Source organism: Pteronotus mesoamericanus, unplaced genomic scaffold (genome assembly GCF_021234165.1).
Source record: "Pteronotus mesoamericanus isolate MK-2021 breed Mesoamerican mustached bat unplaced genomic scaffold, CSHL_Meso_final contig_40, whole genome shotgun sequence".
NCBI lineage: Eukaryota > Metazoa > Chordata > Mammalia > Chiroptera > Mormoopidae > Pteronotus > Pteronotus mesoamericanus.
In genome coordinates this window covers 10,510,580-10,524,997 of record NW_026555150.1, presented here as the reverse complement: position 1 = coordinate 10,524,997, position 14,418 = coordinate 10,510,580, and the positions used below count along the sequence as shown (strand labels likewise).

General features: G+C 37.2%; 1 protein-coding gene across 7 annotated transcripts in view; it reads left to right on the top strand.

The window, feature by feature from the left end:
* ENOX2 (ecto-NOX disulfide-thiol exchanger 2) overlaps positions 1–14,418 on the top strand; it is a 384,343-nt gene that overhangs the window by 301,852 nt on the left and 68,073 nt on the right. For all 7 annotated transcript variants that reach the window (XM_054577016.1, XM_054577017.1, XM_054577018.1 and 4 more), the window contains 3 exons: positions 634–840; positions 9,844–10,077; positions 12,525–12,737. In XM_054577016.1, the coding sequence (XP_054432991.1) occupies positions 634–840; positions 9,844–10,077; positions 12,525–12,737 (654 nt within the window). The remainder of the gene's footprint in view (positions 1–633; positions 841–9,843; positions 10,078–12,524; positions 12,738–14,418) is intronic.

Here is a 14,418-nt window from a genome sequence, read left to right as displayed (position 1 = left end):
TCTAAACCTCAGGTCTCCATCAAGGAATTTGAGGAAGAGCTCATTGGTATCAAGAAAAAAAAACTAAAAAAGGATCATTTGTACTCTGGCTGACATTGTCAATCAAATTATTTGGAGAGGTATAAATATTTTTGTAAATGTTCACCTCCTCATTGTCAAATTAATCCTAAAACAGTTCTTTCAGTAAGAATGAAAAGAGAGAATATGGTAACTACAAACTGAATTACACAAACCAGTGTTCCACTGGTTCTGAGAATCCTTGAAACTGAGAGTTGAAACTAAGTGAGATTTCATCCGACTATCTTCTTAACAAAAATGACTGAAAATTGAGCAATGTGTCAAAGCAAAAGTAAAGAATGAAATTAAAGTTATCTAGATGGGACAGGCAAACAGGTCTGAGTATTTATCCTGTAGTTATTGTGGGCACCAAACCATTGAAATAAAATGATTTTCAGGTTCATGCAACCAATTTGCTGTGGAGTGGAGATGAGCACCGTGGGGCCACATGCTTCAGGCACTCTTAGGCAAAAGCCCAGTCGGTACAGTAAGGCTCTCTCTGGAACATGTGAGCTTTCAAAGAGGTCTGTTCCAGGCAAACATTTTAATTTCAAATGCTTTTGCTTTTACACATAGATCTTCCACCTCCTGCAACGCGAGAACGACCACCAGGATGCAAAACAGTATTTGTGGGTGGCCTGCCTGAAAATGGGACAGAGCAGATCATCGTGGAAGTGTTTGAACAGTGTGGAGAGATCATTGCTATTCGGAAAAGCAAAAAGAACTTTTGTCACATTCGTTTTGCTGAGGAGTACATGGTGGACAAAGCCCTTTATCTTTCTGGTAGGTGTTTGGTCATGAGGATTGTGCCCAGAAGGCAAAATGCAGAAATTGGACATTAGTGTATTTGCATCTGTGGCAGCTGAAGTTTGGGCCTAATAGTACCTCCTCTTGCCTTCAGATGTTTAAATGCATGCTACCATTCAACTTCTTCCTTTAAAGTTATTCAATAGTTCCCAATTTTCTATGGGATAAATCCAAACTACTTACTTGTAAATAGCATCTATAGGCCTTGATCATCTGCTTTACATGCCAGCGTTATCTCCCAATCCTTCCCTGACATGCATGTCCCAACAACTAAATTAATTGTAGTTCCCAGAATGTGCCATGGTGTTTTATGCCTTTTCTTCTGACTAGGATTACCTTTCCCACCCCCACCCATCATATACACATCTTCACACCCTGAATCTCCAGCTCAATCATAACCTCTTCTAGAAATCTTTCTCTGATTTTTCTCCCCACTCTGCTGCAGGCTGATTTGGGCACTCCTTCCTCAATGATTCTGCAGCACTCACTACTTTCTCCTAACATGACATCTATAGCACCATGATAGAACTACCTCTACATTTGTATCCATCACCAGATTCTGAACTCTTTAGGGGAAGGTACTGTGTCTCATTTAACTTTGAATTCCCAGCATCTACCACATAACCTGTAACAAAAATGGATGCTCAAAATTATTTGTGGAAGTCAGTTATCTAATATTTGTTGACTGCTAGGCAGAGTACTATGTTTCTGAGGATACAGCAAAGACCAAGGCAAACAAACTTGGAGGGAGGGAGGGAGAGAGAGAGGGAGATTGATTTCTGACTCCTGGGGTTATCAAGAAAGATGTCATTTGGACCAAGTCGTTGTCAAAGAGAAGATATTTGGATGTAGACAATGGGGCATAGATAAAGCATGAGCAAAGGTTCAAAGGTGGTAAATTTTGATGAACATTCAAGGAAACAATGAGTAATGGTTTGTGCACTATGTATAAATGAAAGGAGGAAAAACATCAGTTGTGAGCATACTTCGAATGACTTAGTTGGGTCTTTATTCTTCAGGTAATAGAGAATTGTTGAAGGAATCTTTGAATAAGGGAGATGATTGTTTCTGAAAGAGTAATCTGACATCTCTGTATAGAAATAAATTAGGGGAGAAAAGAGAAAAGAGGACAGGAGGTTAGTAGACTCTTGTTGCAATAGGCCAAGGAAAAGGTAATGAGGGTTTGAAAACATAGACTGGTAATGTGAGAAAAGAGAGGAGGAGGCAGATGTAGAATACTCCTATTGAATTTGCAAAGTGCTGTAAAATCTAACTGCTGAAGATTTGATATCATTTAGCAATGATAACAGCATCCCACAATAGACTATTTTAATAAGAACTTAAAGGTTGAAAAGCCCTGAACAGTTGTACATAAAAGACGACAAGCTGCTCAGGCAGCATCCATCTATATGTCATTGAAATCAGCTCTCTGGCATCATGCTAAGCGAAATAAGCCAGGGGGCGAAAGACAAATACCATATGATCTCACCTCTAAGCGGAACCTAACCAACAATGCAAAGATGCAAGGAAAATATGACCAGCAACACTGAAAGGAAAAGAAATCAACAGAGACAAGAGGGAAGGGGGGGGGGCACGGAAAGGGAAGGGAAGGGGAAAGTCAAGGAACATATAGCAAGGACTCATGGACAAAACCAAAGGGGAAGAGCTGAGGGAGGGAAGGAGGGAGGGGGCAAGGGAAAGGGGTGGTGGGGGAGGCAGAGACAAATGTATTTAAAAAGTAAATAAATTAAAAAAAATAAAACTAAAAAAAAAAAAGAAATCAGTTCTCTGGTAACTATCACCTCCTGGAAACATTCTCAAGGCTGCCAAAGAAAGGGAATTGCAATCAGTGATGTGAAAACAACTAAATTTTGCCATTTAAATGAAAGTTCATAAGTACTAGAATCAGATGGCTGTTCTCTCACATTGAAAAAAAAAAGGTTAAAACAAACAAAAATCACTTAGAAAAGGGGCTACAAATGTAGAAATAATACATTTTTTTCTATTGCAGTTTGAGAGCTTTGGGAGCTGGCATTGTTCATAGGACTATCCTCAAAACATCACAACATTTTTCGTGTGTTTACACAAAGCTTTCCTATCCTCCTCTAATTTGATACTTTCCACGGTCCTGGCAGAATACACAATATAATCATTAATAGCTCCATTTTTCTGATGGTTCTGATTATCAAATAAGATGAATGGGCGTGAAAGTACATCGTAAGCTGAAAAAGGCCCTAGCAAAGTTTGCTTATTAAATGTATGTATTCTTCCTCTTCCTAAAAAGAATGTGTGGCAGTTTCAGTGTTACTAGGCATTATAATAACAACTTTATTGAGGTATAATAATTGACATAAAATGAACTTTGTATATTTCAATAATATATTTTGATATTATTGACATGTACATATAGCTGTGAAACCATCACTAGAATCAAAATAATGAATATGTCCACCTTATCCAAAAGCTTTCTTCATTCACCTTTTGTAATCCTGTCCTATTCCTCTCAATTGCCCTCCCCAGGCAACCACTGATCCTTTTTATGTCTGATTAGTGTACATTTTCTAGAGTTTCATATAAATGCAATTATACAGGATATATGTTCTTTATTCCTTTGTATAGATTCATATTTCCATGTGGTATAATTTTACCTGTGCTTGAATTCCTTTAACCTTTTTTTATTGATTGATTTGTTTTCCTTTTTTTTTAATTTAATGGGGTGGCAGTGGTTAACAATATACAGGTTTCAGGTATTGAAACCTGAATTGATGTGCACAATTCTGCAGCACATCATCTGTACATTGTATTATGTGTTCACTACCCTAAGTCAAGACTCCCTCCATCACCATTTATCCCCCCTGTATCCTCCTACACCTCCATCCACCTCCTGTCCCCCTAGCAGTCAACACACTGTTGACTCTGTCCATGAGTTTTTCTCTTTAGCTCAATCCCTCTACCCCTGCAACTCTCCCTCACCTCCCCTGCACCACTCCCAGACAGCTATCAGCCTGCTCTCTATCTATGAGTCATCACTATTTTGCTTGTTAGTTCATCTAACCCTATTTTTTTTCTAATGCAAGTCTGCTCCTGGTGAACTCTTCAGCATTTCTTCAAAAAAGAATTTATTCTATCTTTCTTTTTGAAATATATGTTCTCTGGGTATAGAATTCTTGGTTGACAGATTTTCCCTCCTTCATATATTGGTCCATTATCTTTTTTTTTTTAATTTATTGTTCAGTTACAGTTGTCCTGCCCTTTTCCCCACTGCTCACCTCTGCTCCATCCCCCCTACTTGCACAGTCAAGCCTCCGTACTGTACATGCCCATGAGTCCCTATTCGTGTTCCTTTGCTTGCCCCTTCCCATTCTTTCCCCCATTATCCCCCTCCCACTGGTAACTGTCAGTTTGTTCTTTATTTTCAAGTCTCTGGTTCTATTTTGCTCATTTGTTTCTTTTGTTGATTAGGTCCCACTTATAGGTGAGATCACATGGTATTTGTCTGTCATCACCTGGCTTATTTAACTTAGCACAATTCTCTCCAGTTCCATCCATGTTGTCACAAAGAGTAGGAGCTCCTTCTTTCTTTCTTTCTTTCTTTCTTTCTGCTGCATAGTATTCCATTATGTAAATGTACCATAATTTTTTGATCTACTCATTTACTGATGGGCTGTTTTCAGCACCTGGCTATTGTAAATAATGCTGCTATGAATGTTGGGATGCATAGATTCTTTTGAATTGATGATCAGTATTCTTAGGGTATAATCCCTGCAGTGGGATCACTGGATTGAAAGGCAGATCTACCTTTAGTTGTTTGAGGAAATTCCACACTGCTTTCCACAGTGGCTGCACCAGTCTGCATTCCCACCAACAGTGCACTAGGGTTCCCTTTTCTCCATACCCTCACCAGCACTTGTTGTTTGTTGATTTGTTAATGATGGCCCTCCTGGCTAGTGTGATGTGGTATCTCGTTGTGGTTTTAATTTGCATCTCTCTAATGGCTAGTGATGCTGAGTATTTTTTCATATGTCTATGGGCCCTGTGCATGTCTTCCTTGGAGAAGTGTCTGTTCAGGTCCTTTACCCATTTTTTTTACTGGATTGCTTGTCTTCCTGGTGTGGAATCATATGAGTTCTTTATATATTTTGGAGGTCAAACCCTTGTCCAAGGTATCTTTGGCAAATATGTTTTCCATTATGGTCAGTTCCCTTTCCATTTTGTTGATGTATTCCTTAGCCATGCAGAAGCATTTTTGTTTTTTTAATGAGGTCCCATTTGTTTATTCTTTCCTTTATATCCCTTGCCCTAGGGGATGTATCAATGAAAATATTGTTGTGTGGGATATCTGAGAATTTCCTATGTTCTCCTCTAGGACTTTGATGGTGTTGTATATTTAAGTCTTTTTTCCATCTTGAGTTTATTTTGGTATGTTGGTGGTCTAGTTTCTTTTTTTTTTTTGCATGTACTTGTCCTGATCCGCCAACACATTTATTGGAGAGGCTCTTTTTACTCCATTTTATGTTCCTGTCCTCTTTGTCAAATAATTACTGACTATATTGACATGGGTATATTTCTGGGCTCTCTATTCTTTTCCATTGGTCTATTTGTCTATTCTAATGCCAGTACCAGTCTGTTTTGATTACAGTGGCCTTGTAATATAGTTTGATATCAGGTATTTGGATCCCTCCTACTTTGTTCTTCTTTCTCAAAATTGCTGAGGCTATTCGGGGTCATTTATGGTTTCATATACATTTTTTAAATGTTTGTTCTATATCTGTGAAATATGTCATTGGTATAAACTATACTTTCAGGGATCATTTCTGTAGTTCATTGCTCCATTATCTTAATTGCATTGTTTCTGACAAGAAATATGATGTTATCCTTATCTTTCTGTTTTCCTGTATATAATGTGTCTTTTGTCTATGGCAGCTTTTAAGAGAGTCTTTATTGCTAGTGTTGAACAATTTAATCATGTTGCACTTTGGTGTAATTTCCTTCGTGTTTCTTGTGCCTGGAATTCTTTGAAGTTCTTAGATCTTTGAATTTTCATAAAATGTGGAAGGTTTTCTGCCTTTGTTTCTTCAGATATTTTTTCTATTCCCTTTCCTCTCTTCAGTTGGGGCTCCAATTAGGCATATATTAGGACCCTGGAAGTTGTACCACAGCTCACTGGTACTCTGTTTATTTTTTATTCAGCTTTTTTTCTCTATATATTTCATTTTGAATAGTTTATTTGCTACGTCTTCAGGTTAATTAATCTTTTCTTCTGCAATGTCTAATTTACCATTGATCTTATCCACTAATTTTTTTTTTAACTTAGACATTGTAGTTTAAATCTCTAGCAGTTTGATCTTGGTTCTTTTTTATGTCTTCTGTGTTTCTACTTAATATGTTCAATATTTTCTCTAGCCTATTACCCATATGAAACCCAATAATAATAGTTGATTTTATATCCTTATCTATTATTATATCATCTATATCACATCTGGGTCTGTTTTGATTTATTGATATTTTTATCTTTATTATGATTATCTGCTTCTTTGCAGATAGGGCATTTTTTTTTATTGGATACCAGACAATGTGAATTTTTAGCTTATTGTGTGCCAGATATTTTTTCATTCCTATAAATATTCTCAAACTTTGTTCTGAGATGCAGTTAAGTAACTTGCAAAGTGTTGTATCATTTTAGGTCCTGCTTTTTTAAGCCTTGATCAGCAGAACCAGAGCAGGGTTTAATCTAGGGCTAGTTTTTCTTCACTAACTAAGGCAAAACCCTTCTGATTATCTTATATTCTGTGAATTAATAGTTTCTCTGCTCTGGCTGGCATGAAAGAGAACTATCCCCAGCACTGTATGAAATTCAGGGATTGCTACCTCTAATGGTCAGGTAGTTTTCACATACACACATGCAGACATCAATACTCAGCTAAATAATAGTGGAGTATTATTTAGATCTTTCTTCAGATCTTTAATTTTTTTTTGCTCTGTGTAGCTTTTTTCTTTCCAGTACTGTGCCATACAAACTCTGCCTCCCATAGTCTTCCTGGATTCCCAGTTCAGTCTCCTCAACTCATGGAGATCACTATGCTTTACCTGAGGGCCACTCCTCAGCTACCTGTGCAGAGGCCTGGAAACTCTCCAGGCAACAAGCTGGGAACATCATAGTGGTCATTTCATTTGGTTCTCATCTCCCAGTGATCTCTGTCTTCATTGCACAATGTCCAATGTCTTGAAAACCATCATTTAATATATTTTCCCTATATTTTCAGTTGTTTAAGGCAGAAGTTACTATGCAAGCTTGTGCTGAGAATAAAATGAGACAAATGTGCATGGAAGCAGCTAACTCAGCTTCTGAAACTTTAAAAGTTAGTAAAAACTAATTTTTCCCATTTTTTGTTAATTGACTTAACTTGGGTTGTACAGCTGGTACAAAGTAGACGTGTGGACTTCAATCTTGGTTTTCTAAATCCTAGTCTTACACCACTATATTACATGCACACTACCACTTTTTTAAGAATCCCAAAGTATATGTCACCTGGATCACATACCACTTTATCACATCTATTTTCTAGTCCCCCCCAAATTGGTTCAGAATTGCCAGATACATCTAGGAAACAATTTTCAGGATTGAAATGCCAAACTGATGCACTTAAAATTTTTAAGAGGGTAGATCTCATATTAAGTGATCTTACCACAATAAAAATTGTATTTTGTTCTTAAAAATATTTTATTAAGATTCTGTGTAATGGTATGACTGACACTCTTGAAGTTATTCAAAGACACCACAGTTTGAGGCCATTCTTCCTAGCCCATGGTGTTGTATAAGATTCATTTTTTTTTTAATTGAACACATTTGACGTGTAACATTGTGTAACTTTAAGGTATATAATGTGTTACTTTGAAACATTTATATATTGTAATGTGATTGCTGATGTAGCAATACTTATTACATTACATAATTATAGTATAATCTAATGTCTATATTATACTGTGCTTTAGATCCCTATGGCTCATTTACTACAAACTTGTAACAAGTTTGTACCATGAAACACCATCACTCTTATCCACACTACTCCCACCCCCTGGTAACCATTATTTTACTCTTTTTTCTTTTGCATATTTAACTTTTTTAAATTCCACATACAAGTGATATTACAGTACTTATCTTTCTCTGCTTGATTTATGTCGCTTGCTATAAAGTGCTCAAGGTCCATCCATGTTGTCGTAAATGAGAGTATATCATCCCTTCTCATGGCTGAAAATGTTTCCATTGTGTCAAAGTACCACACCCTTTTTATCCATTCATTCATCCACCGAGGGACATTTGGGTTGTTTCCATATCTTGACTATTGTGAATAATGCTGTGATAAACATAGGAGTGCATATTTCTCATCAAAATCATGTTTTTATTTTCTTTGTGTATACACTCAGAAATGGAATTGCTGGATAATATGGTAGATTTATTTTATTTTTGTTTCCCTACTTTTTTGTTCCTTATTCTTGTTTATTCTATTATAGTTATCCCAATTTTTCCCCCTTTGCCTTCCTCCATCCTGCTGTACTCCCTGCTCCTACAGTCCATCCCCACACTGTTGTCCAAGTTCATGGGTCATTCATACATGTTCTCTGATTACTCCCTTCTCCTTCTTTCCACCATTATCCCCCTTCCCCTCCCCTCTGGCAGCTGTCATTCTGTTCCCTGTCTCCATGTCTGTGGTTTTGCTTTGCTAGTTAGTTTATTTTGTTCATTAGGTTCCTCTTATAACTGAGACTATATGGTATTTGTCTTTCACCAACTAGCTTATTTCACTTGGCATAATAGTCTCTAGTTCCATCCATGCTTTCACAAAAAGTAGTTCTTTCTTCCTTTCCGCTGCATAGTGTTCCATTGTGTATATGAACCACAGTTCTTTAATCTACTCATTTACTGATGGGCACTTAGACTGTTTCCTGCACTTGGCTATTGTAAATTGTGCTTCTATGAACATACAGGTGCATAGGTTCTTTTGAATTGGTGTTTTGGGATTCTTAGGGTATATTCCCAGTGGTGGAATCACTGGATGTAAAGGCAGTTCCATTTTTAGCTTTTTGAGGAATTTCCACTGTTTCCCACAGTGACTGCACCAGTCTGCATTCCCACCAACAGTGTACTAGGGTTCCCTTTTCTCCACATCCTCTCCAGCACTTGTTGTTTGGTGATTTATTATTTTTTGAGGAACCTCCACATTGTTTTCCATAGTAGCTAGAAAAATTCACTTTCCTGCCAACAATGTACAGCAGTTCCCTTTTCTCCACATCCTTGCTAGCACTGTTCATCACTTGTCTTGTTGATTATAGCCATTCTGACAGGTGTAAGGTGATATCTTATTGAAGTTTTGATTTGCATTTCCCTGATGATTAGGGATGTTGGGCATCTTTTCATGTCTTTTAACCATTTTGATGTCCTCTTTGGAGAAATGTCTATTTAGTTCTGCCAATTTTTAATTGGATTTTTTCTTGTAATTGAGTCAGTTGAGTTCTTTATATATTTTGGATATTAATGCCTTTATCAGATATAAGGTTTGCAAAGATGTTCTCCCATTCTGTAGGTTTTTTCTTTTTTTATTGTTCCATCTGAATTTGATGTAGCCCCATTTGTCAATTTTTTTTTGTTGTTATTTGTGCTTTTGGCATTATAAGACTTGTTCTTGATACCATTACCCAGAGAGCCTCCCTCTGCCAGAGATAAGATTGCAGAGGGATGAAAGGAGAGCCTACAGATGAGACTGACTCAAACAATAGAATAGTAAACTGTTATCAGAGATGAGAGAATAATCCAAGTCTTTTGATAGTTCACCTTGCTAGTACTGGGGAAGAAATTTGGAGTTATACGATCACTTGAAAGTGCTACAACTTCATCTGAAGTGCTACAGTTGGAAAGGTATTTACATTTGGTCACTTACTGGGCTGCTCTTATATGCCTCTGTCTCCCTCTTGTACACTTAGGTTACCGCATTCGCCTGGGCTCTAGCACTGACAAGAAGGACACGGGCCGGCTCCATGTTGATTTTGCACAGGCTCGAGATGACCTGTATGAGTGGGAATGCAAACAGCGTATGCTAGCAAGGGAAGAACGCCACCGAAGAAGGATGGAAGAAGAAAGATTGCGCCCACCATCCCCACCCCCAGTGGTTCACTATTCAGATCATGAATGCAGCATTGTTGCTGAAAAACTAAAAGGTATAGAAAACATTCAAGCTTTGCGATTAAAAGAACTATTTTCTTTGGGGAAATTTAGTAAATATGTTTGTAGTTTTGACAGTTATCCTTTGAATTATCCACTAATAGATTATAAACATTCCTTGTGTTGGAGCCTTGCAGATAGATGTGTACCTAAAACAACTACAAAATCTGTCCCCACCACCTGTGTTTTTCTTCTTTCACTGTCTCAAGGGATGGCACTTTTCTCTCAACACATCAAGTTTCTAGAAAGAAACAAGTTTTCCCCCACTTTCCACATTGAAGAATTTTAGCTGTAATCAATGACTTGGAACATGTAAGCACCACCTTTTGTCATGGATAACAAGTTAGTTTTGAATTGTAAATCAGAATAAATTAGAATGATGCAATTTGATGTGACCCTGAAAACTTTGGTAAAAATCTCCATGTACAGATGATAAAAAGGAGCCCCCAAGAGTAGTCACAGTCAATTCTTCTTAGATTACTCAAAGACTTAGCTATCACCAACCAGAAGAGGACTTGTTTAATCACTTAAAATAGTCAAATTATTTCACACGGTGTCCATAGAGACTTCTAGACATTGGTAAATGAGACTGCTTCCCCTTTAGTTTTGATTCCTTTTTCTCTTGCTTGCCCCTCAGAACCATTTTGCTAATTTAACATCAATTGCCCTGCCTAGCCTCCTGTGTTAGTAGCTCAAATTCAGTCTTTTTCATTCTTTGAGTATGGTTGATTTTATTAAATGAATGCTGCTGTCCCATTAATCTTATTGATGACAGCAACCCAGCTCTAATGATATGAGTTTCTCCTTGTGCTTTAGGCTCAGTAAGATGCTGCTAATTGGACTTTTTGTAGGTCTCATTCACCAAATTTGTTTGTACCATATTGCCTAAGGCAGCGATTTTCATCCAGTGTTCTTCCAGAGACACATTGGTGTGCTGCAGGAATTTAAAAAAAAAATATTGCTCAATTTTTTAAACATGCAGTGCCTGATTATTTAGGTCAGTCAGGGTCACTGGCCTTTTTTCCCTTAGATTGTCAGTAAAAAATAAAAATAAAAACAGCCAACACACAATAGCCATCAAGTATGAATGAATCAAAATTATAACTATTTTTGTCAGAGCAGCAAAAAAAATTTTTAGTGTGCCACAGAATTTTAGTAATTAGTTCATGTGTTCCATGACATGAAAAAGGTTAAAAATCACTGGCCTAAAGGATTCACACATTTAAGAAATCCTTTGTTTGGACTGATTTTTGTCTTCCTATAAGAAAAAAGCAGAAAACATAGAGTCTAGAATAAAGACACAGAAATAATGGTACATTTTGAAAAACTGGAAAGGCTGAAGGCATTGGTAAGATGCCTGTCCAAGACTGAACTGTTCATATAACACCAAACAGGTCAATTAAAAAAATTTTAAATGAATTTGTGGGTGACATGGACATCAAGTATAAAGCAAGCAAAACATATAGACTGCATACAACTAGTGAAATGAAAAACTGCTGTAAAGGGAAGGCTAGCCTCTTGTTACATGTCTACAGTGGAAAAGCACAAGAGGCAAGAGAATCTAATTGCACTGAGAGATATTTCCACTGGACATAAGGGTTTCTGGCCAGAGAGAGATATGGAGCCCTAGAATGGCCTTTCAGGGGGTTGCTAATTGACTCTCCCTCTCCCGAGTTTTTAACAGCAGAATATATAAGTGACTATCTCAGGAAGCTGGATGAGAAGCTGTGGAAGAGCTCTGCTACCATTTTAACATTAGAGAATAACTGCTAACTAACTGTATAAATCTACTTTGAGGTTTTCTCAGGCAAGCAAAACAATATGTGAAGGAATGTAGAAATATAATTAATTACGTCAAAATAGAGTGTGACTGGGACTGAGTGGAAGGCCTGGGGCTGTGGTTTGAATGCAGGAGTGATGTTATAAAAGGTCAAAGATGTAAGTGTTTATACCTAAAGAATTACCCACTTAACTCCTTCTTAAGGCTCCCTCCAACACTATAATTCCAGATCAAGGAAAAAGTTACTATCAAATTCAAGTTGGACTCAAGTTTACTTTTCCTTATTAAAAAGTAGGATTGTAAAATTCTAAAGTTTACTCACTGCTAATTCATATGTTACACAGAGAGGTTTAGAAATTTACAATGTGTGAAAACTATATCGGTAAAGAAAACTTTTTTAAAGGGAAGAATAAACAATTGACTTTCTGAAAATTCTTCATCAACTACAACCAGTCTGCTTTATGTCTTTCATTTTTTCAGTCTGTCTGCCTGCCTGTTACCTGTATGCACATGCATGTTCATGTACAACTCCTCATCCTCAGTAGTTCATTTGAAAGCCACTGCCAAAAAGTCATGGGGGCCTCCTTACCAGCATGTTGGGAAAATAGATCAGGATTTGGTTACATTCGATGGTTCTAAAAACAAATTCTTTTTTTTTTTCAGATGATTCCAAATTCTCAGAAGCTGTGCAGACCTTGCTCACTTGGATTGAGCGAGGAGAGGTGAACCGTCGCAGCGCCAACAACTTCTACTCAATGATCCAGTCGGCCAACAGCCATGTCCGCCGCCTGGTGAATGAGAAAGCTACACATGAGAAAGACATGGAAGAAGCTAAAGAGAAGTTCAAGCAGGCCCTTTCTGGAATTCTCATTCAATGTAAGTGGAAATCTCAGGAGTTCTGCTGAAAAAATGAGAGGGCACTTCACTTAGTCACCACTTTTTCTGCTCAGGAGCCAGGCCTACATAACTATTCTATGTCAAAGGACAAGGCTTCTTTAACTATCTTGTACTCTCCTTAAATTGCCAAATGCCTGAGCTTCAATTTCACAGGATACATGTGGGTACCTCCTATGTTATTTTTCTCTAGAATATCTACTTCAGCTCCTTAGAAACAAACACTGACACTTAGACCACAGTCCTGTGCTTCTACGTTGGCTCATTCTCAAGTTACAAGCAGCCTCAGGCCTCAGTGAAAGTTCAGTATTTTGTTGCTGAAGTTAGAATGTAGCATCAGCATTTGTAAGATTTGCATTATTATTATGACATAATATGCTTTTTAGGTACTCAATTTTAGTAATCAGTGTAATCATATTTCACAGGGTGATTGAATAAAAGCCAAATTTGCTATTTCAGTATTTTGTTTTTCTGTCTTCTACATTGCTTTTGCTGGATGTCATAGACATTGGGACATGATGGGAAGCCACTGAAATGGCCATTTTTCAAAAAGAAGTACCACTCTAAACCTACCCAAAGTCTCTTAAATGGCATAAATCAGAAAAATTATCAACTAATGTTTTACTTCACTATACTGCATTCACATCTTTTGAGTAAGGAACTGTATTTGCCTTAAGAATAAGGGTGCAGCTTTATGATTTTGCTTTTAAGCAGTTATGGCCTACTCTTCTCATACTTGAATTCCCATACTTGACTCATATGTAATTGGAATTAAGGAGGAGTTGTTTTATTTTTAATTTATATTTTGAAAATACATATGGGCATAGAATCCAGAAAGAGAAAGCACGTGTTTGTAGGAATAAAGAATATAGAAAAAGAGAAGATCAAGTGTCATGGGATATAAATCTTAAATCATTAGTATACAGGGTACAAACTGGGCTATAAAGAAAGAAACAGCAACCTCTGCATTTTCTTACTATGAACACCAGCCATGCACAGGCTCTTGTCCTTTTCTTTTCCCAAAAAATGTCATGTCTGTTTCAGTTCTCTTAAACTTGTTAGGATAAAGCCCCAAAATACTTGTATATTTTCCCTTTTGATATTTTAAGAAACTCTGAGAAATACTATCTAGGACTGCACTTACACAGTGTCATTTCATAAAACTTACATTTCTCTAGTTAATGAGCCTATCCAGCTAGACTTACAATGGATTCCATCCATCTTAAGTTTTGATATAATGCTTCTGGTTAAACATACCTCAGAATAGTAAGAGGATGAATTATGTGGAAGTGAAGCATCTGGGCTCATTTTGGAGGGCTAGTTTATGAAAGAAGTAAGTGGTCAAAAAGAGCTGGTACAGTTCACTGCTTGCCGTCATGCTGCGTGGAGTCAGTAGCACTAAATCACATTCACCAGGACCCTTGCCTCTCCTGCCTGAATGGAGACAGACTGCCTATATTAAAACTTCGGTCACCATATCAGTTTAGACTTTATGGAGTTCACATTTTTCTTTCTGCATATTGATGTCTGTGCCCTTGAGTCCCCTTTAAAATCATGGTATACTAACACACATAGTTTTTTTCTGAGTAGAACTATAGCCTAGTAGTGTCATACAGGAAGATACAACAAATCTAATGCTTCTCTTATTTTTTTCATCTCTTTT